Consider the following 23,879-nt stretch of genomic DNA (forward strand, 5'->3'; position numbering starts at 1 on the left):
ATTTTTTATTTTTAAAGAAACTTTATTTTTAAAAACTTTTTCCCTTTTGTTGCTCTTGTTGTTTATCGTTGTTGTCGTTGGATAGGACAGAGAGAAATTGAGAGAGGAGAGGAAGATAGAGAGGGAGAGAAAAAGACAACTGCAGACCTGCAAAACTGCCTGTGAAGCAAACCACCTGCAGGTGGGGAGCCAGGGCTGGAACTGGGATCCCGATGCTTGTCCATGCGCTTTCCACCATGTGCTCTTAACCTGCTGTGCCACAGCCCATCTCCCAAGATATTTTATTTTTAATGAGAGAGAGAGAGAGAGAGATACAGAGAGAAAGACCAGAACACTGCTCAACTCTGTTTTGTAGTCAGGCTGGGGATTGAACCTGGGGCCTCAAAACCTCAGGCATGAAAGTCTTGCATAGCCATTATGCTGATTCCTCTCTGTGGCTGCCAGACAGTGGCTGGGGAGTCCTGAGACACAAAGGCGGGTCCATTTATCCTAATGTTCTGAGTAAATTTCCATGTTTGCTAGGGGTTAAAAAAATGGTGGGGGCACCTACAAATTCAGTTCCTTTGTCCTCTGCTGAAGGTGTCTCATGGGTTGATCAAACACTTCCTAGTCTTCCCTAGCACTGGTGAACCTTTTTTTAAATTTTATGTTTATTTATTTTTAAATATTCTATTTATTTATTTTGGATAGAGACAGAGAGAAATTGAGAGGGAAACGGAATATAGAGAGGGGGAGAGAAAGACATCTGCAGTGCTCCTTCACAATGTGTGAGGCTTTTTCCCCCTGCAAGTGGGGACCCAGGGTTTGAACCTTGATTCTTGCACACTGTAATGTGCTCTACCAGATATGTTACCACCTGGCCCCTATTTATTCTTTAGAGAGAGACAGAGAGGTAAAGAAAGCATGATAGAGAACACATCACTGAAGCCTCCCTCAATACTTTGTATCTAACAGGCTCAAGGTTTCTGACACAGATCTTTTTCCTTGGTTGCTTGGTGGAAAGTCACCCCTCCACACCAGGCTTACCTTGGCATCCATGATGCTGGTCTCCACCCGGGCCACACCCTGGTTCTCCCGGAACAGCTGGATCTTGCTGATCTTGCTGAACTCGGACAGCACAGTGGTAAGGTTGGTTTTGAGGTCAATAACATGGCTGATGCCGTGACGGGGTCCCACCAGGAGAGTAGTGGCTGACTGCTTCTCATCCTGGTGACCAGGCAGAAAGGCAGGAGTGGTGGGCAGAGGAAGCAGAAAGAGGAAACAGAAGACAGACATTGGACTGGTTTGGCTGTGAGGTCTGGGACTATCTAGGGCTTAGAGCCAGGGAAGGAGGACAATTTTAAGGGGGAAATGGTCTTGGCCTCTGTTTCTGAGCTAGGCCCCCTGGATCACCAGTTTACAAAGACACTTGGGCCTCAGCAGGAGACAGGCAGCAGCAGAGCTGGCTCTAGCAAATGCATGCAGTAGAAATAGTTGCTCTTTATGCTGTCTTAGTCCTAAACTAGAAACATTGCCCTGGGCTGTGATGCATCTGGTAGAGCACACATATTCACACCTCTGGTCCATCTGCTGGAGGGAAGTTTCATGAAAGTGAAGCTGTGCTGTAAGTATCTCTCTTTATCCCTTTCTATTTCTCCTTCCCCACTAGGAGCAATGGATTTGTGATGCAGGCACTAAGCCCCAGCCATAATTCTGGTGGCAATGGGAAAATAGAGGGTGCAGGGAGACTACTGCACCACTCCAGTGCTCATGAAGTTTTGCATGGAGCTTCCATGTGATGGCCAGTGTCTTGAACCTGGGTCTTTGTGCGTGGTAGTGTTTGATTTAGCAGGTGAGCTATCTCCTGCCCCCCCACCCAAAGATGAACTACAGCAGTCTTCCCCAAAGGAACAGCCTATTGGGATTTCAGCAGTATCATACACCAAGAAACAGTCTTCCTGAATGAAGTTTGACAACTCCTCCTCCCCACTATAAGTATTTAAAAAAAAAGAAGTTTAGCAGTGGCAGTAGGTGTGCAGGGGAAGAGGGAGGTGGCAGTGGGCTGTCAGCTATCCTCCAGTTCCAGTATGTAAATGGCTACCTCCCAGCCCAGTGAGTGGATTCCCTTAAATGGTCCTGACAGGGTCCCTGGCACCATCAAGACTGAATCCTCTGCTGCCCATTCCCTGGCATTAGCATCACCTCGAAGAACCTTTTCCATCTGCTCTAGACACTTTGATAAGTGGCTGTCCATCAGTATGGCCCACATGCATGACAGCATGTCCCCCAGAACATGACAAGCACCTGAAGCCAGGGGGTAAGCTGATTTGAATTTCCCTTTCTCAGGGCTCACAAGGGTAAAGTAGCCTGGGGCACAGTCTTAGGAAGACTAACTGGGCCCTAGCCCACAATGTTAATGGATTCAGGACAGGCAGTAGCAGGGTGTGGGCTGGGGGATGGATATGTGTGTGTGTGTGGGGGGTGTTGCAAGGAAAACTGGGGGAAGGTAATAACACAGGTTGACAAACTCTGGTCCATGGGCCAAAATCCAGTCTTCCTTATTATTATTATTATTTCAGTATGGCCTACAAACTAAGCACCGTTTTGAACATTTTAAAGGGTTGGAAAACATTCAAAAGAACCATATTCCATGGCACATGGAAATCACACAGAACTCAAATTTTGGAGTCTGTAAATCAAGAGCTATTGGGACACAGCCAGACTCATTTGTCTAAGCACTGTCTCCAGCTGTTTCCACGTGAAAGTGGCAGGGCTGTGGAGCAGGCTCAGAGGCCTGCATGTCCGCCTGTGAGGTCTACAGAATTCACTGTGGAGCCTCCATGGAAGAAGTTTGCCGACCCCTGATATAAAGGAAAGGAGACATAAAAATCTCATGAAAGGATACCAAACACAAATCTCACCTCTTTCTTTGCCATTTTACCCAGAGATGAACCAACACATCATGAGAAGAAAGAGGAGAAGGAGGACAGGCCTTCAGGCATATTTGCTGGGGCACCGAATGTTACCCTAGAGGCCTACTGAAGACCCACCAGTATACCCCAGGACAAGTACCCAAAAATTGTCACTCCCTCCCATTCCCTTCACTGACCAGGCCCACAGTGTTGAACAAAACGCCCGTGAAAGTTGGAAGTTCATTCAGAATTCGAAGGTACTGGAGCTTTGCCTGAACTGCAGAGCCCTGTGGAAACAACCCACCCCAAAAACATGAGAAGACTGAAGGCATGTAGGAAAGTAAATCCATATTCTCAGGAAGAAGCCTGAACATCTTAGGTCAGATATTAATCAGCAGGTCACACTTGTAGAGGTGTGAGAAGACCATGGGAAAAGCTGCAGGAAGGTTCCAGTGTGGGAATCTCTTGTGTCTAGCTTCTCATTTATCTTTCTAAACCCTTCTCCTAACCCTCTTTTCATAAGTATTTGGCTTATTCATTTTGTTATTGGGGTAATCTCCATGCCTTTCCCCAATTCTGACATCCCAGTCACAGCTGTCCTCTCCTGAGGTTTTTTCCTAGCCACCTAGATACTGCATTCCAACTAGGAGTCTTGACTGAGGGGGTCTCACTGGGTACCATTAATCCTATGTATCCTTAAATTCCAAGTTTGCCCTCCCTCTGTCATTTCCTCACAGAAAAGGTCTCTTGTCAGTGGTACCATCATCTTCTGTGCATCTGAGTCAGAAACCTGAGAGACTCCTCACCTGGTCTCTCACTTAGGGGCTACTATCTTGATTCTACCTCCTATCTCTCTTCCCTTGCCCCTTCCCTAATCTGTGCCAGGTCACCCTCAAGACTGACACACCTTCACCTATACTACTATTATAGGAGACATATATTCACATCATCTACCAGGTTAAACCCATTACCCAAGGAAGAAGCACACTCTTTTGGACAGTCTGCAAGACCCTTCATGAGTTGGCATCCTTCTTCCACCTTTCCCAGGCATGTTCTCTACACTGCCGGCACTCAATTATTGCTTGTGCACCCTTATATTGTATTTATTTCCATATACCACGATACCTCATTTCCCTGGGCCATTGGACAGATGGGGCTTTCTGACTGGGAGAGGTCTCTTCTCCTTTCCAACCCATCTAGACGAACTCCTGTCTGCTCTTCAAGACTTAGTTGTAGTATCCAGTACACCTGCTCCTGACCTCCACCCCACCCCTACCCCTTGGCTGGGCTGAGCTGGCTAATCCTCTTCCCTGCCTGGTCCACTGTGCTATGAGTGACTGTTGTGCTTCTCTGCTAGCCTGTGCAGAGACTGGACTTTTTTTTTTTTTTTTTTTTTACCAGGGTACTGATCAGCTCTGGCTTATGATGGTACAGAGGAATTTAACCTGGGACTTCAGAGCCTCAGGCATGAGAGCCTCTTTGCATAACCACTATGCTATCTACCCCTGCCCCTTTTTCAACTTTTTATCTCCAGCCTGAGCACTCCAGGAAGAGGAGAGGAAGGAGTTGAAAAAAAATGTTTGCTAAGGAGATTGTTGGGTGCATTGGTGTTCTCAGCTGGGAAGAACACAATGTGATGCACCGCAAGGCAGGGAGGGTTTAACTCTCTAGGGGGAAATTTGCGTCTTCAAAGAGAAACTATATAGTTGGTGGTGCGAGGAATCTATGGGAGTGCCTGTGTCCACATCTGCATGCAGATTCTAGTTCTTTCACCACCCTCCTGCCTGCTAGGCAGGAAGCACAGTCAGGCTGAGATTTACAAGAAAGGCCTGCAGGGGTATGGGAGCAGGGTGTGTTAAGCTATCTTGGGGGTGGGGGGCAGTGACTCTGGCTTAGAAAGAGGTTCTCAAATATCCTCCACATTTAGTCAAGCTGGATGTGTGCCTGATTAAAATATAATAATAAAAAATAACGAGGAGGCTTCCAGGAAGATCAGACCTTCTGGGAAACCACTTAGGAGGCCCCTCCCGCCCCTTGCCCATGGCTACAGGTGCCTGAGCAGGGTGCCCAGTGGACAACCCAGGATACCTTGGTGCCACAGGAAGGATGTGTTTGGTGGGCCTTCAGCTGCTGAGAGAGAGATTTTCGGAGGGTCTTCTCTTTGATTCCCTGCAGGAGGGAGGGGGGAAGAAATGGTTCCAGGCCCCACTCCTTCCTGAAAACAGAAGGAGAGTAGTTAGTGAAAGAGACAATGTGGGACAAAGAAAGGAAGATGAGAAGACAGGAATTGACAGAATCCAGGAGGCAGAGGTGGAGAAATAGGACTTGGAGAAAGAGAAAGTGGGATGGGAACAAAAGAACAATACTGGCCACAGTTTCTTAGTAGAAGTCATAGCTCAAGGGTATCATATCTAAGTACAAGGAGCTCCAATTCTTGCTCCCATCCCAGGCCTACGTTCTCAGAGAGTACAGGAAAACTCAACCATTGCACCTTTTCCCTCCATAGCAATTTGCACCCCTCCTGAAAGGTCCCAACACAACTCACTCCACATTCTTGAGTGATATCTTCTGACTAGGCCGAGTGGCTGACACAGTTATATAGATGTGTAGGGCAGCAAGACCTAAGAGCATCTCCGGCTTGGGGTCCATTCCAAAGCGTTCTCGAATCACATCATTCCGACTCTGCAAGAAAGGGCAGTTCAAACTTATCAGTCAATGGAGATGCTCCCTTTCCACTCCCTTGTAGCCTGGAAAAGAATTAAAGTGTCAGTAAGTCATCCTAAACAAAGAGAAAGAGAAATAATCTATCCTGGGAGAAGAAACAACATATTATCTTTGAGTCTCAGGGTAACAAACCACTTTACTCAATAGAACTCAGTAGATCCTTTTTTTTTTTTTTTTTTTTAACCAGGGAACTGGTCAGCTCTAGCTGATGGTGGTGTGGGAGACTGAACCTGGGTCTTTGGAACCTCAGGCACCAGAGTCTCTTTGCATAGCCATTATGCTATCTATCCCCACCCTCTCATTAGATGCTCTTCTCAGTAACAGGTGTGTAGAATGGCAAGTTGCAAGTAGGCAGAATGTCCAGGTTTCTGTAGAAGTGAGTCATGGTAGCATTTTCTTTCTTTCTTTCTTTTTCTCATGTCTTTTTTTTTTCTTTTTTAGTGTCTACACTCAACCTCCTGCCATACAAAGGCTCCGTGATTCATATCGGAACAAAGGAAGAGAGACAATGGAAGGAGTTCTTCATTAGAACATGGTCTGGAGACCTAGTGTAAGAGATGGGGCAGATACACCATTTCTTGGGGTCTACAGGTCAAAAACAATTATGACTTAGTCTTCTCTATGCTATCTTAAGGACCCTCTGGAACTACTGGTCTAGCATATACAAGTCTTGAAACCCTGAAGATCAAAGCTTCAGTGAACAATGATTCAGCTTTGGTTAGACAAGTTACACATTAAAAAATATATATTGTATTTATTTATTCCCCTTTGTTGTCCTTGTTGTTTTATTGTTGTAGTTATTGTTGCCATTGTTGTTAGATAGGACAGAGAGAAATGGAGAGAGGAGGGGAAGCCAGAGTGGGGAAGAGAAAGACAGACACCTGCAGACCTGCTTCACCTCCTGTGAAGCGACTCCCCTTCAGGTGGGGAGCCAGGGGCTTGAACCGGGATCCTTAGTTCGGTCCATTAACGTTTTGCTCCATGTGCGTTTAACCCACTGCGCTACCGCCTGACTCCCAAGTTACACATTTTGTTGAGGTGGAATCAGCATGAACTAAGGGACTAGGGAGCCTTCGAGTTATCATCATAGCATAGGAAAGAGTGGGAAAAGAATGCTTCATTAGTGATCATCTATGTAGAAGGTCCAGTGAAATGTATGCAAAAACACTACTAGAATTAAGGAGTTAGGATTGTATTTCTACATGCTCACAACAAACAACTGGAAATTTAAACTAAAAATCAAACCCAGCTACAATGACATAAAAGCACTACGATCTGTCAAAATGTGAAAGGCCTGTTAACTGAAAAGTAGAAAGCACTACTGAGAAAAAAGAACACTAAAGATAGTCTAAATAAGTATAGAAACATACTGTGTTCATGGGCTATAAGATCAAATGTTTTAACATGTCACTTCTTTTCCAAATCAATCCATAGATTCAACATAATCCTAATCAGAAGCAGCAGAGTTTTGGTAGACATCGATAAACTAGTTTTGAAGTCATATGGTAACACCTAGAATAGACAAAATACATTTTTAAAGATAGAGATAGAACGAGAGAGAGAGAGAGAGAGAGAGAGAGAGAGAGAGAGAGACCACAGCACTGAAGCTTCCTTCAGAATAGTGGGGACCAGATTTAAACTTGGATTGATTGCACACTGCAAAGTAGCCCACTATCCAAGTAAGCTATTTCACTGACTTCCCTAAACAAACTTGTGAAAGAAGAGCAAAGCTGAAGGAGAAACATTACCTGATTTTTAGAACATCTTAAACAGAAGTCTACTTGGTTACTATTGTAACCAGGATTGTGATGTTGTTATAAAGAGTGATAAGCAGATCAATAAAATAAGAGAGTTGAGAAGTGATACACACACATGCAGAAAACTGATTTTTGACAAAGGTACAAAAGCAGTCTAGTGAGGAAAAATGGTGTAGAACAAGTATGTATCTAAAAGCAAACTAAATCAATAGGTAGATAAAATAAATAAATATGTTGAATAGATAACTTGTACCACATACAACAGTGAACTCAAGGGACAAAGAGATAGCTCACCTGGTAGAGTGGACCGTTTACCATGTGTGAGGACCTGGGTTTGAGCCCCTGACACAGTAATAAGAGCACCAGTCATGTCGTGGGGGGGTCACATGGAGTAGAGTGATGTTGTTATATCTCTTTCTTCCTTTTCCCTATCTATGTCTGGTATTAAGAAAAATAAGAGTCCACTGGGAGTGGTAGAATCATGTAAGCACAATAAATACCCAGAGGCAAAACAACAACAAAACCATATGAACTTAAAATATGACACTGACCAAAGTGTAAAAACTAAGAAGATAAAGCTTCTAGGAAAAATTAAGAGAAAAATGTCTGGGACCTTACTTAGAGATTTCATAGACATGGCATCACATATACAATCTAGAAAGCAACAAACTGACAAACTAAAATCTATCAAAATTGAAATATTTTGTTCTGGCAAAGGCACTGTTTAGAGACCTAAAAAATAAACCAGTGAATGGGATAAATGAAGCAAATAACGTATCTAGCTTACATGCAGGGTATATAAGGAACTCTCAAAACTCAGTAATAAGAATCACAATGAAAAAGCAGATAAAAGATGTGAACTACACTTTATCAAAAAGATGCCCATAAAAATGTTCAATATCACAATCACTGAGAAATGCAAAAGCAAACCACAAGGAGATACCATTGTGCATTATCTGATGACTAAATAAATAATTACAGACAACACCGAGTGCTGATGTTGATGTGGAAGAATCAGAATTCTCACATCTGGCTGGATGAAATGAACAGTGATATAGCTACTTTGGAAAAATGGTATATGACCTTTCTACATAAATTAATGAATGCCAGGGAGTTGGGCTGTAGCAAAGCCGGTTAAGCGCAGGTGGTGCAAAATGCAAGGACCGGTGTAAGGATCCCTGTTTGAGCCCTGGCTCCCCACCTTCAGCGAAGTCTCTTCATAAGCAGTGAAGCAGGTCTGCAGGTGTCTATCTTTCTCTCCCCGTCTTCCCCCTCCTCTTTCCATTTCTCTCTGTCCTATCCAACAACGATGACAACAATAATAAACTACAACAATAAAACAAGGGCCAAAAAAGGGAATAAATAAATATTTAAAATAATAATGAATGCCAGATCTTTGGTATGATCAAACCATTTTGTTCTGGGCAAGGGTAAATAGCATAATGGTTATGTAAAGAGACTTTTATGCCTGAGGCTCCCAAGTCCCAGGTTTAATCCCTCACACCACCATAAACCAGAGCTTAACAGTGTTCTGGTAAAAAAAAAAATCCATCCTTATTTGCACAAGAGGAAAGAAAGCATAAGTCATACAAAAACTTTGGATATGAACATTTATGGTTTTACTTGTAGTGGCCCAAATCTGAAAACAACCCAAATGTCCATCAGTAGATGAACTAGTGAATAAATTCAGAACATTCATACCATGGATTCAACAATAAAAAAAGAATGAGCTACCATGAGGATTATAATCAACAATATAACATTGTAAATTTGAAAGATGCTCAGAAAATATGGTGACCAGATTTCCTGTAAGGATTGTTTTTTGTGATGTATGCAAACATCAACCATTATGTAGCACACCTAAAGCAAAGTAGAGCTGTATGCCAGTTATAGTTAACTTTAGAAAAGAGCTACTCCTGCATCCAGAAACCTCTGGTGTGGAATGTGAACCCACCAGTTTCATTACTCTGCTACCAGGTTCCAGATAGTACCATGACACCTACTGGACTTCCCAGGGCAGAAGACCCCACCATGTGTCCTGGAGCCCCACTTCCCTAGATCTCTGCCCCACTAGGGAAAGAGAGAGACACGCTGAGAGTATGGATCAACCTGCCAATGCCCATGTTCAGCTGGGAAGCAATTATAGAAGCCAGACCTTCCACCTTCTGCATCCCATAATGACCCTGGGTCCATCTTCCCAGAGGGTTAAAGAATAAGAAAGCTATCAGGGGAGGGGATGGAATACGGAGTTCTGGTGGTGTGAATTGTGTGGAATTGTACCCCTCTTATCCTATAGTCTTGTCAGTGTTTCCATTTTATAAATAAAAACTTAAAAAAAAGATGGAGAGGTTATGGGGTCAAAGGAACCCTCCTATACTGCTGGTGGGAATGCAAATTGGTCCAACCTCTGTGGAGAACAGTCTGGAGAACTCTCAGAAGGCTAGAAATGGACCTACCCTATGATCCTGCAATTCCTCTCCTGGGGATATATCCTAAGGAACCCAACACACCCATCCAAAAAGATATGTGTACACATATGTTCCTAGCAGCACAATTTGTAATAGCCAAAACCTGGAAGCAACCCAGGTGTCCAACAATGGAATACTACTCAGCTGTAAAAAATGGTGACTTCACCATTTTCAGCTGATCTTGGATGGACCTTGAAAAATTCGTGTTAAGTGAAATAAGTCAGAAACAGAAGGATATAAAACAATAATTCCCCAATAAATAAATAAATAAAAGAAACAGAAGGATGAATATGGGATGATCTCACTCTCAGGCAGAAGTTGAAAAACAAGATCAGAAGAGCAAACACAAGCAGAACCTGAACTGGAATTGGCGTATCGCACCAAAGTAAAAGACTCTGGGGTGGGTAGGGGGGAGAATACAGGCCCAAGAAGGATGACAAAGGACCTAGTGGGGGTTATATTGTTATATGGAAAACTGAGAAATGTTATGCATGTACAAACTATTATATTTACTGTTGAATGTAAAACATTAATTACCCAATAAATTAAAAAAGAAAGGAAGTTTGACAAAAAAAAGCTACTCATGTGTACACGATGGATCTCAAAATGCATAATGCTGACTGACCAAAATAATAGCACATGCACATACTGCTTGATTTTGTTTATACAAAATTCTAGAAAAATGCAAACTACTTTATAGAAAGCAGATCAGTGGTTGCCTGGGGATGGAGGAAAATTTACGAAGGGGCCCAAGGAAAGGTTTGGAGGTGTTGAGTAGGTTCAGTATCTTCTTTATGGTGAGTTTTATGGGTATAAACATATCAAAGCTTATTAAAATACACACTTTACAAAAAGTTTGTTAAGTGTTAATCAGTCCTCAGTAAAGATGTTAAATATGAAATTTCCCCCTGCCTGGTAGGTCTGTTTGTCTGTCTATCTATCTATCTATCTATCTATCTATCTATCTATCTATCTATCTATCTATCTATCTATTTATCTACCTATCTATCTATCCATCTATCTATTTATTTTACCAGAGCACTGCTTAGCTTTGGTTTATGGTGTTGCTGCAGATTGAACCTGTGACCTCAGAGCCTCAGTCATGAAAACCTTTTTTTTTTCATTTTATATAACAAAGATATCTAATAACCAGTAGAAAATTATTTTGGGGAGTCAGAGGTAGTGCAGAAGGTTAAGTGTACATGATGCAAAGCGCAAGGACCGGCATAAGGATCCTGGTTTGAGCCTCTGACTCCCCACCTGCTGGAGAGTCGCTTCACAGGTGGTGAAGCAGGTCTGCAGGTGTCTCTCTTTCTCTCCCCCTCTGTCTTCCCCTCCTTTATTCATTTCTCTCTGTCCTATCTAACAACGACATCAACAACAGTAATAACTACAACAACAGAAAACAACAAGGGCAATAAAAAGGGAAAAATAAATATTTAAAAAATATAAAAAAATATTTTGAAGAGGTTTCTATAACATTTCTATTTCAGGTAACCAACTACATCATTTTACAATAGGTTTATTTATTTATTTATTTTTTACCAAAGCACTGTTCAGCTCTTGCTTATGGTGGGGCAGGAGATTGAACCTGGGACTCTGGAGCCTCAGGCATGAGGGTCTCTTTGCAAAACCATTATGCTACCTAACCCCCTTGAAAGCCTTTTTGCATAGTCATTATGCTATCTCCCCAGCCCTTCAAATTCTGAAATATTTTAACCAAGATGATTCCTGAAAGCTTGAATGAAGACATTAAGGGCAAACAAAAGTGAGAACTAAACTTACATAATTCACAGCAGAATCATTGGCACCTATAGGGCTGGAAAGAGAACCAAAGTTGTCTTAAGAAACGTTCCTAATATTTCAGCATGTCAGAAAGGGCAAAATGGACCATGTCTCATAGCACATCTCCAGGCATCACCACTGGTGACACTTCTGAGTTTTTTAGGTATTTCCCCTACCTCTTTTTTTTTAATGTTTTAAAATATTTATTTCTTTATTTTCCCTTTTGTTGCTCTTGTTGTTTTTTCTTGTTGTAGTTATTATTGTTGTTGTTATTGATATCATCGTTGTTGGACAGGGCAGAGAGAAATGGAGGGAGAGGAAGACAGAGGGGGAGAGAAAGATAGACACCTGTAGACCTGCTTCAGCAGGGGATCGAACTGGTATCCTTATGCTGGTCCTTGCGCTTTGCGCCATGTGCCCTTAACCTGCTGCGCTAGCCCCAACTCCCTTCCCCTACCTTTTTAAGGGCTCTGTCCTTGAACACCTAAAACTCAACATGACCCTTAAGGAACACATCTTTTCTCCCCAGATCCATTCCTGCGCTTGTACTTCCTCACTTAGGGGAAAGATGCCATTTCTACTCAATTCTCTCTGTGTTTTAAATAAATAAATCCTGTTAACTTTTATATTTAATACTTCTTATTCTTTTAGTTACTTAATGAGAATGTTATAGAGAAAGAGAGATGGACAAATGATGGACTACTCAGCTGTTTTATGGTGGTGTTGGGGATTGAATCTAGGACCTTGAAGCTTCAGGCATGAGAATCTTTTTGCAAAACTGTTATTCTGTCTCCCCTGCCCTCCACCTAATTCTCATCAAGTCAAACCCATTTGCTCGTTTTTGCTGTTTTTGCAAGGTATTTATCATTTACTTGTGCTTTTATCTTATCTTTTCTTTTCTTTTTTTTCTTTTCTTTTCTTTGCCCAGAGCCCTGATCAGTTCTGGTTTATGGTGGGTCAGAGGATTCAACCTGGGACTTGGGGAGCCCCAGGCTTGATAGCCTCTTTGCATAACTATTATGCTATCTACCCCCCCAACCTCACTTGAGTTTTTATCTTGACACTAATTCATTTTAGAGTACAAACTTCAGTTCTTTTAAAATTAATTTATTTGATTGAACAGAGAGAAATTGAGAGGGGGAGGGGAGAGAGAGAACCACAGCACTACTACACTGCTTGTGAAGCCTCCCCCTCCAGGTGGGAAGTGGGTGCTTGAACCAGAGTCCTTGTGCATTGTAACATGTGTGCTCAACCAGGTGCACCACTGCTCAACTCCAAAACCTATCTGCTCTTGTCCTCTAAATATCACTTGAGGGACCAGCAAGTGGTTTACCCACACAAAGTGCATGTATTACTGCCAGGCTAGTGTTGCGGGTGGGAGAGAGGGAGACCAGGAACTTGTGGCGGAGCAGGAACACAAATCTTTATTCTTGCGGACGCCTCAGAGTCCGGTTTGAGCATAGTAGGTGTAGGTCACATGGAGCTAATAAATGGCCACCTCTTGCCATGTACGCCAGCCCTTCTGCAGGTCAGGATGTGGAAGAGAAAAAAGGGTGAAACCAGGAACAGCAGCGGGTTTTATAGGGTAAAAAACGGAAGTGGCAAGTCTGGACAGAATTGGCTAGGGAAGAGGGTGAAGAAAACAAGGCACTCTAGGAAGATAGAAAGCTGGCGGGATTAATGTACCCTGCAGGCATGGGTGGAGAGCTTTCAGGCAAAACAATGATTATGTAAATAGGCTATATTATCAAGCAATTCAGGGGAGCTGGCATAATGCCCAACAAATTACCATGCTTTAGGACTCACAGGGGAAATTTCATGAGCAGTAGAGCACTACTGCAGTGTCTCTCCTCTGTCACTCTTTACCTCTTTCTCCTATCTTTCACTCTTTATTTAAAAATAATAATAATAACAGGGAATCAGGTGGTAGCACAGCGGGTTAAGTCCACATGATGCGAAGTACAAGGACTGGCATAAGGATCACAGTTCAAGCCCCTGGCTCCCCACCTGCAGGGGAGTCACTTCACAGGTGGTGAAGCAGGTCTGCAGGTGTCTCTTTCTCTCCCCTCTCTGTCTTCCCCTCCTCTCTCCATTTTATCGCTGTCTTATCCAATAATGACAACATCAATAACAACAACAATAATATCCACAACAACAATAAAAAGGGCAACAAAAAGGAAAAATAAATAAATATAAAAAAAATAAAAGAAGAAATTTTGAGGGAAAAAATAATAATAATTACAATGGCCACTGGGAGTGGTGGTATCATGCATACACTGAGCCCCAGCAATAACTTTGGTGGAATAAAATAATATATATATAGTATGTATCTAACCACTTGACTTCCACCTCATCCTTGCCATCACTGTCTTGCAACTTAACTATCATTATTTCTTATGTTGATAACTCCTAGTGGGGGTAATTCCTTGACTCTGTGCTATCCTTTGTTATTACTCATCTGATCAGGCTATTCAGTGACCCCGCCCAATGGCAGAATGTCTCTATCTTGGCTGCACATTTAGAAGCATCTGAGGGAGTGGAAAGAGAATAGTTCTGAGTGATTATGCAAAATGATACCTGAGGCTCCAAGGTCTCAAATTCAATCCCCAGAACCACCATAAACCAGAGCTAAACAGTACTTTGGCAAAATAAAAATAAAAATAAAAAAGAACCCCTCTTCCTTATACTTGTATTGTATTTGGTCTCAGGTAGGACATACCCACCATTTTCCCCAGACAATTCTAGGAATTATCTAGCTAGGGCTATAATTCATTACTCAAAAGCAGTGATTCTGAAACATCATAGGCATCAGAATCTCCCAGAAGGCTTCTTAAAACAGATTGCTGGGCTTCAACCCCAGCATTTCTATTCAGTAGAACTGGACTGAGCCCCAAGAATTTTCATTTCTAACAAGTTCCCAGTTGATCTTGAAGCTGCTGGGCCAGAGAGAGCACTTTGGAGAAAATTATGGCTTCACCTGAATCATGTTCAAGTCTGCGCATTCTCTTACCATCTGCTTCTTGTTCCTCCCATTTCATTTCCTCCTTCTTCTTACCTTGCATCCAGCACTTCAGCCATAATAAAGGACTCACAGTTTTCATCATGCTATGCTTTTCCATAGGCCAAGCCTTTGTCAATGCAACCCTTTTTGCCTAGAATGTTCCCCCACCCCCTGCTCCATCTCTGTACTCAGAGATCCTTCAATCACCCTGCAAGGCAAAGAACATGCTTTGTCACTTCTTCCATGAAGCCTTTACTACTCCTCTCCCATAAAGAGTTGGCAAACTGTTGCCTGGGTGTCCCAATTGGCATCACACATCACCAACGTCATAGCGCATGTCACATTATTTTATTTGAGCACCTAGCTGTGTATGGGTTTGAGCAAGCTGGTATAGTTCTCTATTTCCTTTTTTAAAATATTTATTTATTTCCTTTTGTTGCCCTTGTTTTTTTATTGTTGTATTTATTGATGTCAACACTGTTGGACAGGACAGAGAGAAATGGAGAGAGGAGGGGAAGACAGAGAAGGGGAGAGAAAGATAGACCTGCAGACCTGCTTCACCACTTCTGAATCGACTCCCCTGCAGGTGGGGAATGGGGGCTCGAACTGGGATCCTTATGCCTGTCCTTGCACTTTGCACCAAGTGCGTTTAACCCGCTACACTACCGCCCGACTCCCTTAGTTCTTTCATTTGACTGCGAGCACTCTAGCCCTAGATCTGGCCTGGAAGAGGCACAAACAGCAAAAATGCCCGAATACACTTAATTGGGAACTGTCTCATTACTGGAGTCAGTTATCAGGGCTTGGGACCCTAGGCTATCCCAATTTATCTGTTCAACTTGGGGGTTCTATGAGGGTGCCAGAGTCACTGGGGTTGCTTCCTCCTAAAAACTGATGTGATCTGCCTTGTCTGGACAAACAAACAAGACTTGCAGCCATGGTCAGCTCCCATTCACCAGACCAACTCACTTGGCCACAGCTGATAATGGTAGCAGAAAGTGAAAGGGCCTTTACCTGGATGTACAGGTACTCAAAAGCAGCAGGGTCCCGACGCAGCAATTCCACTGGATCTTTGGGAAAGAAACTTATTCGGAAGAGGCATTTCATTCCGTGATAGTGTGTGCGCTGCACCACCTGAATCCCAGGGTTGAGAGGTGGGTAGAAAAGAGATTTGGAATCAGTGACTGGAGGTGGGAACTAGCTTGGCAATTTGGGGTGGGGTCTATGTGGGGCGGGGGAGAGGAAATTCTGCTGCCATTTGGTTGACTGTTAATCATCCTAAGAGGAAATTGATGATGAGCCAGGCATTTATCTTCCTTCAGGCTGGAGTGAGCAGAATTTTTGAACCCCTTTTCCAGGACCTGGTCTTTATCAACAATTTGGTTTAAGGTGAAAGATATTAAACAGGAAGAGGAAGCTCCTAGAAACATCTCTAACTGATTTTTTGCTGTGGGGCAATTGCCTTTACCTTGCAAACTGATGTTGAGTTAAGTTGCTGATTGGAAACTTACTCAAGGGGTTGGGGTGATAGTGTAATGGTTATGGAAAATACTTTCATGCCTGAGGCTCCAAGGTCCCAGTTTCGATCCTCAGTACGACTATAGGCCAGAGCTAGGCAGTGGTTAAAATAAAACAAACAAACAAAAAAAATAAAAACAAATCACTAAGAAGTCACAACTTTGATTTATAATCCTATTTGGGGCTCGAAGATAGCTCACCCAGTTGGGCACATGGATGCTTGCAGTCACCCACTTGGGGAAGCTCCAGTGCTGTGGTGTCTCTCCCCTTCTCTATGTATGTTTACTCGAGGCAAAAAAAAAAAAATAGAATAAATAACTTGGCCCAGAGAGAACAGGTGGTGGCGCACCTGGTTAAGTGCACATGTTACAATGCACAAGGACCCAGGTTCGAGACTGTTCCCCAACTGCAGTGAGAAAGTTTTGTGAGTGGTGAAGCAGTGCTGTAGGTGTCTCTCTCCTTATCTCTCCTTAACTCCTCCCCTCTTGATTTCTAACTGTCTCTACCCAATAAGTAAAAATAATATTTTTTATTTTTTATTATCTTTATTTATTTATTAGATAGAGATAGCCAGAAATCAAGAGGGAAGGGTGATAGAGAGGAAGGGAGACAGAGAGACACCTGCAACACTGCTTCACCACTTGCAAAGCTTCCTCCCTACAGGTATGGACTGGGGGCCTGAACCTGGGTCCTTGCACATAGTAACATGCACTCAACCAGATGTACCACAACCTGATCCTGATAATATTTTTTTAATAAAAAGTTGGCCCAGAAGTAAACTATGCATCTTTGAAGCCCAGGTAGGAAAAAAGAAGAACAAAATAAGAGAATATAAAATATCATTACCATTTGGAGGAACAGCTGAAACAAGTTGAAAATATGTGGGTAACTGCTGAAGCTAGGATGTGTGAGGAGGGTTCACTGTACAACTTCTTAGAGTTTTGTATATGTTTGAGATTTTCTCATAAGGAAGAAAAAGTTTAAAATCCCATTTGAACTCTTGAGATTAAACAAGATATTCATGAACTTCCTTGCATATGTGGGAATATGCGGGCTTCTGGCCTGTACTCCTTTCATCACTGCATATGGATCTCATGTGGATTTTCACTTATACCTTGTCTTTTCTTTCCAACAATCCCTGTTCAACTCCTTTCTTCCCTCTCTGGGGACACCTACTGTCTCCTGGTTACCTCCACAAGACTTTTTGGTGCTTTAATGTTGGTGGAATGATAACCCACAAAGCTGGATCTCTCAGGCTTTTGTCAAAGGCCGGGGCAATAAAAGGCTTTCTCTTCCTCTGCTTTGGAAGTTGATGTGGGATACATGCTGCCCAGTCTCAGCTCCCACTCAGTCCACTCTTAGCCTGCACTTGTCCTGGTCCCAAATGGTTTCACCAGACTTCCTGTGCTAACCATTTCATATTACAATATACATCTGAAAGGCCATGCTACCTTTTCAGAAGCAGGAAAGTCTGGCAGGCAGGGTTTTTAGGAGACAGAGAGTTGATAGTGCTCTTTCACTCAGCATTCCAAGTGCCGGCCAGTGTAAATCACAAACCCTCATGTTTCCTACAGTGATAGGACTGATAATCTTTGTGCCTGTCTCAGGTTACAAGAGATATTACCCTGAACTCTCAGAAGGCACAGAGTACAGAGCTCAGTTTGAAAAGTATGACTTCTGGAATTTGGCCGAGCATTTCATTAAGAATTTTCTAGAAGACAGTGCCCTGGGCCCTCTTTCCTAGCAGAGGCCCTGTGGAAAGCTATTGAACCTAAGCAAAGGAGTTACTTACATAAGCCAGAGGCTGCTTATCCTGGAGAAGCAGAAACTTGTGGTTCTGTTCTGGTCCTGCATACTCAAGAACCAGAGCAAAGTGCTCAATGTACCTTAGGGAAAGACGGTCTTGCAATGTTATGATCACATCCTGTGGGAGAGAAAAGACACCTCAGAGGGAGAAGCACTCCAGCTCCAAGCACCAGATACAGAGGAGACTGGAGAACAAGAAAGATAAGTTGAGGGAGAAGGCTGAGACCCAAAGCATGGGCCAGTCAGAGCTACTGGCCTTTCTGGTGACCTGGGCACTGTGTTGTAAGATGTGGTAATTCCTGGGTGCTAGTCAGAGACCTGAATCCTAGGGGGACAGGGAGGGAGGGAGAGAGGTGCTTCTCTTTTTCTTCTTCTCCTTCTCCCTTCTCCATTCTCCCTTATCCCATCTCCCTCTCCCTCTCCTTCTTCTTCTCCGCCTCCTCCATCATCATCATCATCATCATCTTCTTCTTCTTCTTCTTCTCCTCCTCCTCCTCCTCCTTATTCTCCTTCTTTTTATTTATTTATTTATTTATTTTAAATATTTATTATTTATTTATTTATTCCCTTTTGTTGCCCTTGTTTATTGTTGTAGTTATTATTGTTGTTGTCGTTGTTGTTGGATAGGACAGAGAAAAATGGAGAGAGGAGGGGAAGACAGAGAGGAAGAGAGAAAGATAGACACCTGCAGACCTGCTTCACCGCCCGTGAAGCGACTCCCCTGCAGGTGGGGAGCCGGGGTTCGAACCGGGATCCTTACTCTGGTCCTTGTGCTTTGCGCCACCTGCGCTTAACCCGCTGAGCTATAGCCTGACTCCCTTTTCCTTCTTCTTTTTTTCTTCCCACCAGGGTAATTGTTGTGACCTGGTGCCTGTACAGCTCCACTGCTCTCAGTGGTTATTTTTCTTTCTTTTTGATAGAGGGTGAAAGACAGACAGAGGGATAGAGGGGGAGGAGAGACACCTGCAGAACTAATCCACTATTCATAAAACTTTCTTTCATTTTTTTTCTTCATTTTTTTTTTTGCCTCCAGTGTTATTGCTGGGGCTTGGTGCCTGCACTATGAATCCACTGCTCTTGGAGGCTGTTTTTTTCCTTTTGTTGCCCTTGTTGTGGTTATTATTATTATTGTTGTTACTGCTGTCATTGTTGTTGGGTAGGATAGAGAGAAATCGAGAGAGGAGAGGAAGACAGAGAGGGGGAGAGAAAGATAGACCCACTCCATTGGGTAAACCACCAGAAGATCCCAGGGAGGTGTTTCTGAACTTGACCTGGGAAGGCACAAGGCAAAAAGTCATGGTTTTCTTTTCCCTCTTTTCATACAATAGCTTTTCGTTTTATTTTATTTTATTTTTTATGAGATACAAGAGGAATAGAAAGAGGGAGAGATTCACAGGCGGTGAAGCAGGTCTGCAGGTGTCTATCTTTCTCTCCTCTTCTCTGTCTCCCCCTCCCTCTCTCCATTTCTCTCTGTCCTATCCAACAACAACAACAACAATAATAATAACTACAACAATAAAACAACAAGGGAAACAAAAGGGAATAAATAAATAAAATAAATATAAAAAAAGATTAAAAAAAAAAAAGAGGGAGAGACCAGAGCACTGCTCTGCTGGTATTGGTTTTTTTTTTTTTTTTGCCTCCAGGGTTATTGCTGGGGCACAGTGCCTGCATCATGAATCCACTGCTCTTGGAGGGTATTTTTTCCCTTTTGTTGCACTTGTTGTTTATCATTGCTGATGGAGACTTGTCTCAAGTGGCCTCCCCCAGGGCTCTGTTCTGGCTCCTATGCTATTTAATATTTACATCAATGACCTCCCAGAAACTTCTTCAAGGAAGTTCATCTACGCCGATGACATCTGCTGTGCAACTCAGGCATCCAAGTTCGACATCCTTGAGGAAACACTCACGAAAGACATGCCTCTGATATCTGATTACTGTAAAAAATGGCGACTAATCCCTAGCACTGCAAAAACGGTATCATCTGTTTTCCATCTACACCATGCCTCGGCCTCGCGTGAGCTTAATGTGCAGCTTGGCGATACGAGAATCCGGGCATGAAGCCCAGCCAGTCTATCTTGGCGTTACCCTCGATCGCACTCTGTCATTTCACGAACATCTCATAAAAACTGCAGCAAAGGTGGGCGCGAGGAATAACATCATTGCAAGACTGGCCAGCTCCTCATGGGGCGCGAGCGCTTCCACACTACGATCATCATCTCTGGCATTATGCTATTCCACTGCAGAATACTGTGCCCCAGTATGGTTCCGTAGCCCCCATGTCCACTTGGTCGATTCCAAATTATATTCCTCCATGAGGATAATTTCTGGAACCATCCGTTCCACCCCGGTTCCATGGCTGCCAGTTCTTAGCAACATCGCCCCGCCAGATATTTGTCGGGATGCAGCATCATCTAAGTTCATTTCCCACGTCTACGCTCGACCGGACCTGCCAATATACGCGGATATCTTCGCCCACCCTGTCCAACGCTTGACGTCTCGTCACCCAATCTGGTCCCCTATGCCTACACTGAACTTCTCTGTTCCAGACTCTTGGAAACAGAGTTGGCAGTCAGCTGAGGTAAAGAACAAACACCTCATCACAGACCCCTGCAAGCGTCAACCCGGCTTTGACCTAGCATGTTATGATTGGGCCCTCCTCAATCGCCATCGAACAGGCCATGGCCGGTGCGCCGCTATGTTCCATCGCTGGGGAGCCAGAGACGACCCAAACTGCCCCTGCGGCTACAGACAGACTATGACCCACATAGTCAATGACTGCCACCTCTCCAGATTCAAAGGAGGTCTCGAAACTTTACATCAGGCTCAACCAGATGTTGTTGACTGGCCACGGAAGAAGGGCAAACGCCAGAAGAAGAAGAATTGCTGTTGTTAATATTATTGTTGTTATTGCTGTCATTGTTGTTAATATGACAGAGAGAAATGGAGAAAGGAGGGGAAAACAGAGAGGGGGAGAGAAAGATAGACACCTGCAGACCTGCTTCACCAACCGTGAAGTGACCCCCCTGCAGGTGGGAGCCAGGGGCTCGAACAGGGATCCTTACGCTGGTCCTTGCACTTTGCGCCATGTGCGCTTAACCTGCTGTGCCACCGCCTGGCGTCCAGCTCTGGTTTATGGTGGTGCTGTGGATTGAATCTGGAACTCTAAAGCCTCAGGCATGGAAGTCTTTTGCAGCCTAGTATTTGTTTTCTGAGTGTTTCTACAGCTCTAGGCACAGTGTTGGTTCTTCCCTCACTTGCTCGTGTCTCCCAGTGCTCACTCTGGTTTGTCCACCAAATTGTTCCTCATGCCATCACAGAAGCAAAAACCACCAGGATATAACTAAAGTAGCCTCTTTCTGGTTTCATTGCTTAGACTAAAGAACTGGAAATATGGGCAAAGTGCAAAAACAAAACAAAACAAAAAAAACTTCCTTTTGGATTGAAGCTGCCTTTTCTGAGATGAGCAATTCAGCAACTTGAAAACTGCATCTGCATGGAGGAACTCTGCCACCTGTCTCATTTGCAGCCATCAGTCTGAGGGCTCCTGGGCTCTGTCTGCTCTGCTGCCCTCCTTTGATATCAGGGTGCCTGCAAAAGCATTTCTGAGGGCTGTTCGAATGAATGGCAGCTTTGAGTCTTCCTGCCGCCTCTTTGTTATGACTTATGTGTGGACTGGGGCTCTGATGGGTGTGTTCAGATTGAGCATCTCTTAGCTCCCAAAGGCTGAGGAAGAAAGCCATGTTCCCTCATAGCCAGGGCTGCCAAACAGGCCACTCAGCGAATGTGAAAAGATGCTCAATATGAGAGTGAAGATCGGTTGTGTACATGAGAGGGCCTCTTTGTGTTCTGCAAGTAGTCACAGACCTGCCAGTGTTGCTGGAGCTCTGGCAGGGACAAATGAGGTTTTGTTTGCAGTTCGGCTGCTCTGGGACTATGGATGGCCAATTCAGTGATTGCGAACTGGTGTTACAAGTATAACAGCCTCCACGCCAGACTGCCCATTCATGTAGGTACCTCTCTGGGATGAGTGACTTTGGCAGCCTGTCCAAGTTCTTGGGAATGAACCCTTCACCTTCTTGAGGTCACCAACCAGGTGAGATCACAAACCAGGGATCATTGCTGCCCTGCAAAATTGGGGCTATTGGGAACCAGTGATGGCTGAGTTAGAAGCTTCGAGAATCCTCTGAACAGAGCCAGAGGGGAGTGGATGCTTCAGTGCAGAGCAGGATTGCAGTGGACATACCAGCCCATGGAACAGCAGCAGCAGAGTTTCAGCCACAAAGGAGGTGTCCACATCTGGAGGAGGGGTGTTTTGACACCCCTGAGTTACTTAATTACTTAATTCTATTTAAATGCCCCTCCCATGGACCAACACCTAGGTTAGCCAAGAGGCTGTTTTGGGGCACCCCTAAGGAAGGTCCTAGGTTTCCAAGGAAGGGAACACATATAGATCTCAATCTTCTAGAGAAACTCTCATTTCCTACCACATGGGATTTGGGCTTGGTGTTTTGCCACAGTGGCACTGTTGTCACTTTGGGTGGAACACACTTTTACTTAGGGACTTTCCTAATTCCCAAAGGATCCTTACCATCCCTGACCCGAGACACTGGAAACCACTGGGATGGCTCTAAACACCCTCACACATTTCCAAAAGCTATCTTGGAGGTGAGGGGATGTGGATCATAGAGCATAGTGCTCACCTAGGCTGAGAATCACTGGCAAAGTTGATTCTGAATGTTTTTTTTCTTCCTTTCTCTTTTCTTTTCTTTTCTTTTTTTCTCTTCTCTTCTCTTCTCTTCTCTTCTCTTCTCTTCTCTTCTCTTCTCTTCTCTTCTCTTCTCTTCTTTCCTTTCCTTTCCATTTCTTTTCTTTTTTTGCCTCCAGGGTTACTGCTGGGGCTCGGTGCCTGCACTACAAATCCACTGCTCCTGGAGGCCATTTTTCCCCCATTTTTGTTGCCCTGTTGTCGTTATTGTTATCATTGCCATTGCTGTTGTTGTTTTTGGATAAGACAGAGAGAAATCGAGAGAGATGGGGAGACAGAAAGGGGGACAGAATGACACCTGCAGACCTGCTTCACTTTTCGTGAAGCAAGCCCTCTGCAGGTGGGGAGCTTGGTGCTCGAACCACTGGTCCTTGTGCTTCGCACCATGTGTGCTTAACCTGCTGCGCTACCACCTGGCCCCTTCTTCCTTTCTTTTTTTAAAATTAATTTATTTTATTTTTTGGCAGAGTGTAGGATACAGAGAGAAAGAAAAGGACAAGGAGACAGAGATAAGGAGAGACATTTGCAGCACTGCTCCATCGCTCATGAAGCTTCCCTTTTGCAAGTGGAGACTGTGAACTTGAACTAAGGTCCTTGCACATGGTAATGTCTATGCTCTACTGGTTGTGCCACAACCTGTCCCCCCCTTGTTTCTTTCTCCTCTCCTCTCCTCTCCTCTCCTCTCCTCTCCTCTCCTCTCCTCTCCTCTCCTCTCCTCTCCTCTCCTCTCCAGAGTGAGAGACACTTTAGTACTTGAGCTATGGTGCCAGCATGATACTTACCATATGGTGTCAGAGCTTGAACCTGGGTTGGGCACCTGGCAAAGCAGGTGCTGTATCCAGTGAAGTATTTCTTTGGACCCTGAAAGGTTTTTTTTGTTTGTTTGTTTTAGAAAGGTTCATCTATTTATTACATGAGAGGGAGAGGGAGGGAGGGAGGGAGAGAGGTGGGAAGAGGAGGAGCAGGAGGGAGAGAGAGAGAGAGAGACAGAGAGAGAGAGAGAGTAACATTCCAGTACAGGTGGTTCTAGGGATTGAACTGGGAACTTCAGGTACACAAATCAGTATGATTCTCTACCAGTGGAGCCATTTCCTTAGCCACAAAAGTTGTTCTCTTTCTTATTTTTTGCTCCCACTGACACTTTACCATTCCAGGCTGATT

The 23,879-nt window shown here is 43.9% G+C and overlaps 1 protein-coding gene across 2 annotated transcripts in view; it reads right to left on the minus strand.

Annotated features, from left to right (window-relative positions):
• Positions 1 to 23,879, minus strand: part of FRMPD3 (FERM and PDZ domain containing 3) — a 112,508-nt gene that overhangs the window by 47,320 nt on the left and 41,309 nt on the right. Inside the window, exons 6-11 of one of the 2 annotated variants that reach the window (XM_007530622.3) lie at positions 17,937 to 18,068; positions 15,641 to 15,760; positions 5,437 to 5,573; positions 4,980 to 5,106; positions 3,089 to 3,178; positions 1,027 to 1,206 (exon numbers count right to left, since the gene is read on the minus strand). In XM_007530622.3, the coding sequence (XP_007530684.1) occupies positions 1,027 to 1,206; positions 3,089 to 3,178; positions 4,980 to 5,106; positions 5,437 to 5,573; positions 15,641 to 15,760; positions 17,937 to 18,068 (786 nt within the window). The remainder of the gene's footprint in view (positions 1 to 1,026; positions 1,207 to 3,088; positions 3,179 to 4,979; positions 5,107 to 5,436; positions 5,574 to 15,640; positions 15,761 to 17,936; positions 18,069 to 23,879) is intronic. The other variant, XM_060182511.1, reaches the window with a different exon arrangement.

The sequence above is a fragment of the Erinaceus europaeus genome, chromosome X (assembly GCF_950295315.1).
Source record: "Erinaceus europaeus chromosome X, mEriEur2.1, whole genome shotgun sequence".
NCBI lineage: Eukaryota > Metazoa > Chordata > Mammalia > Eulipotyphla > Erinaceidae > Erinaceus > Erinaceus europaeus.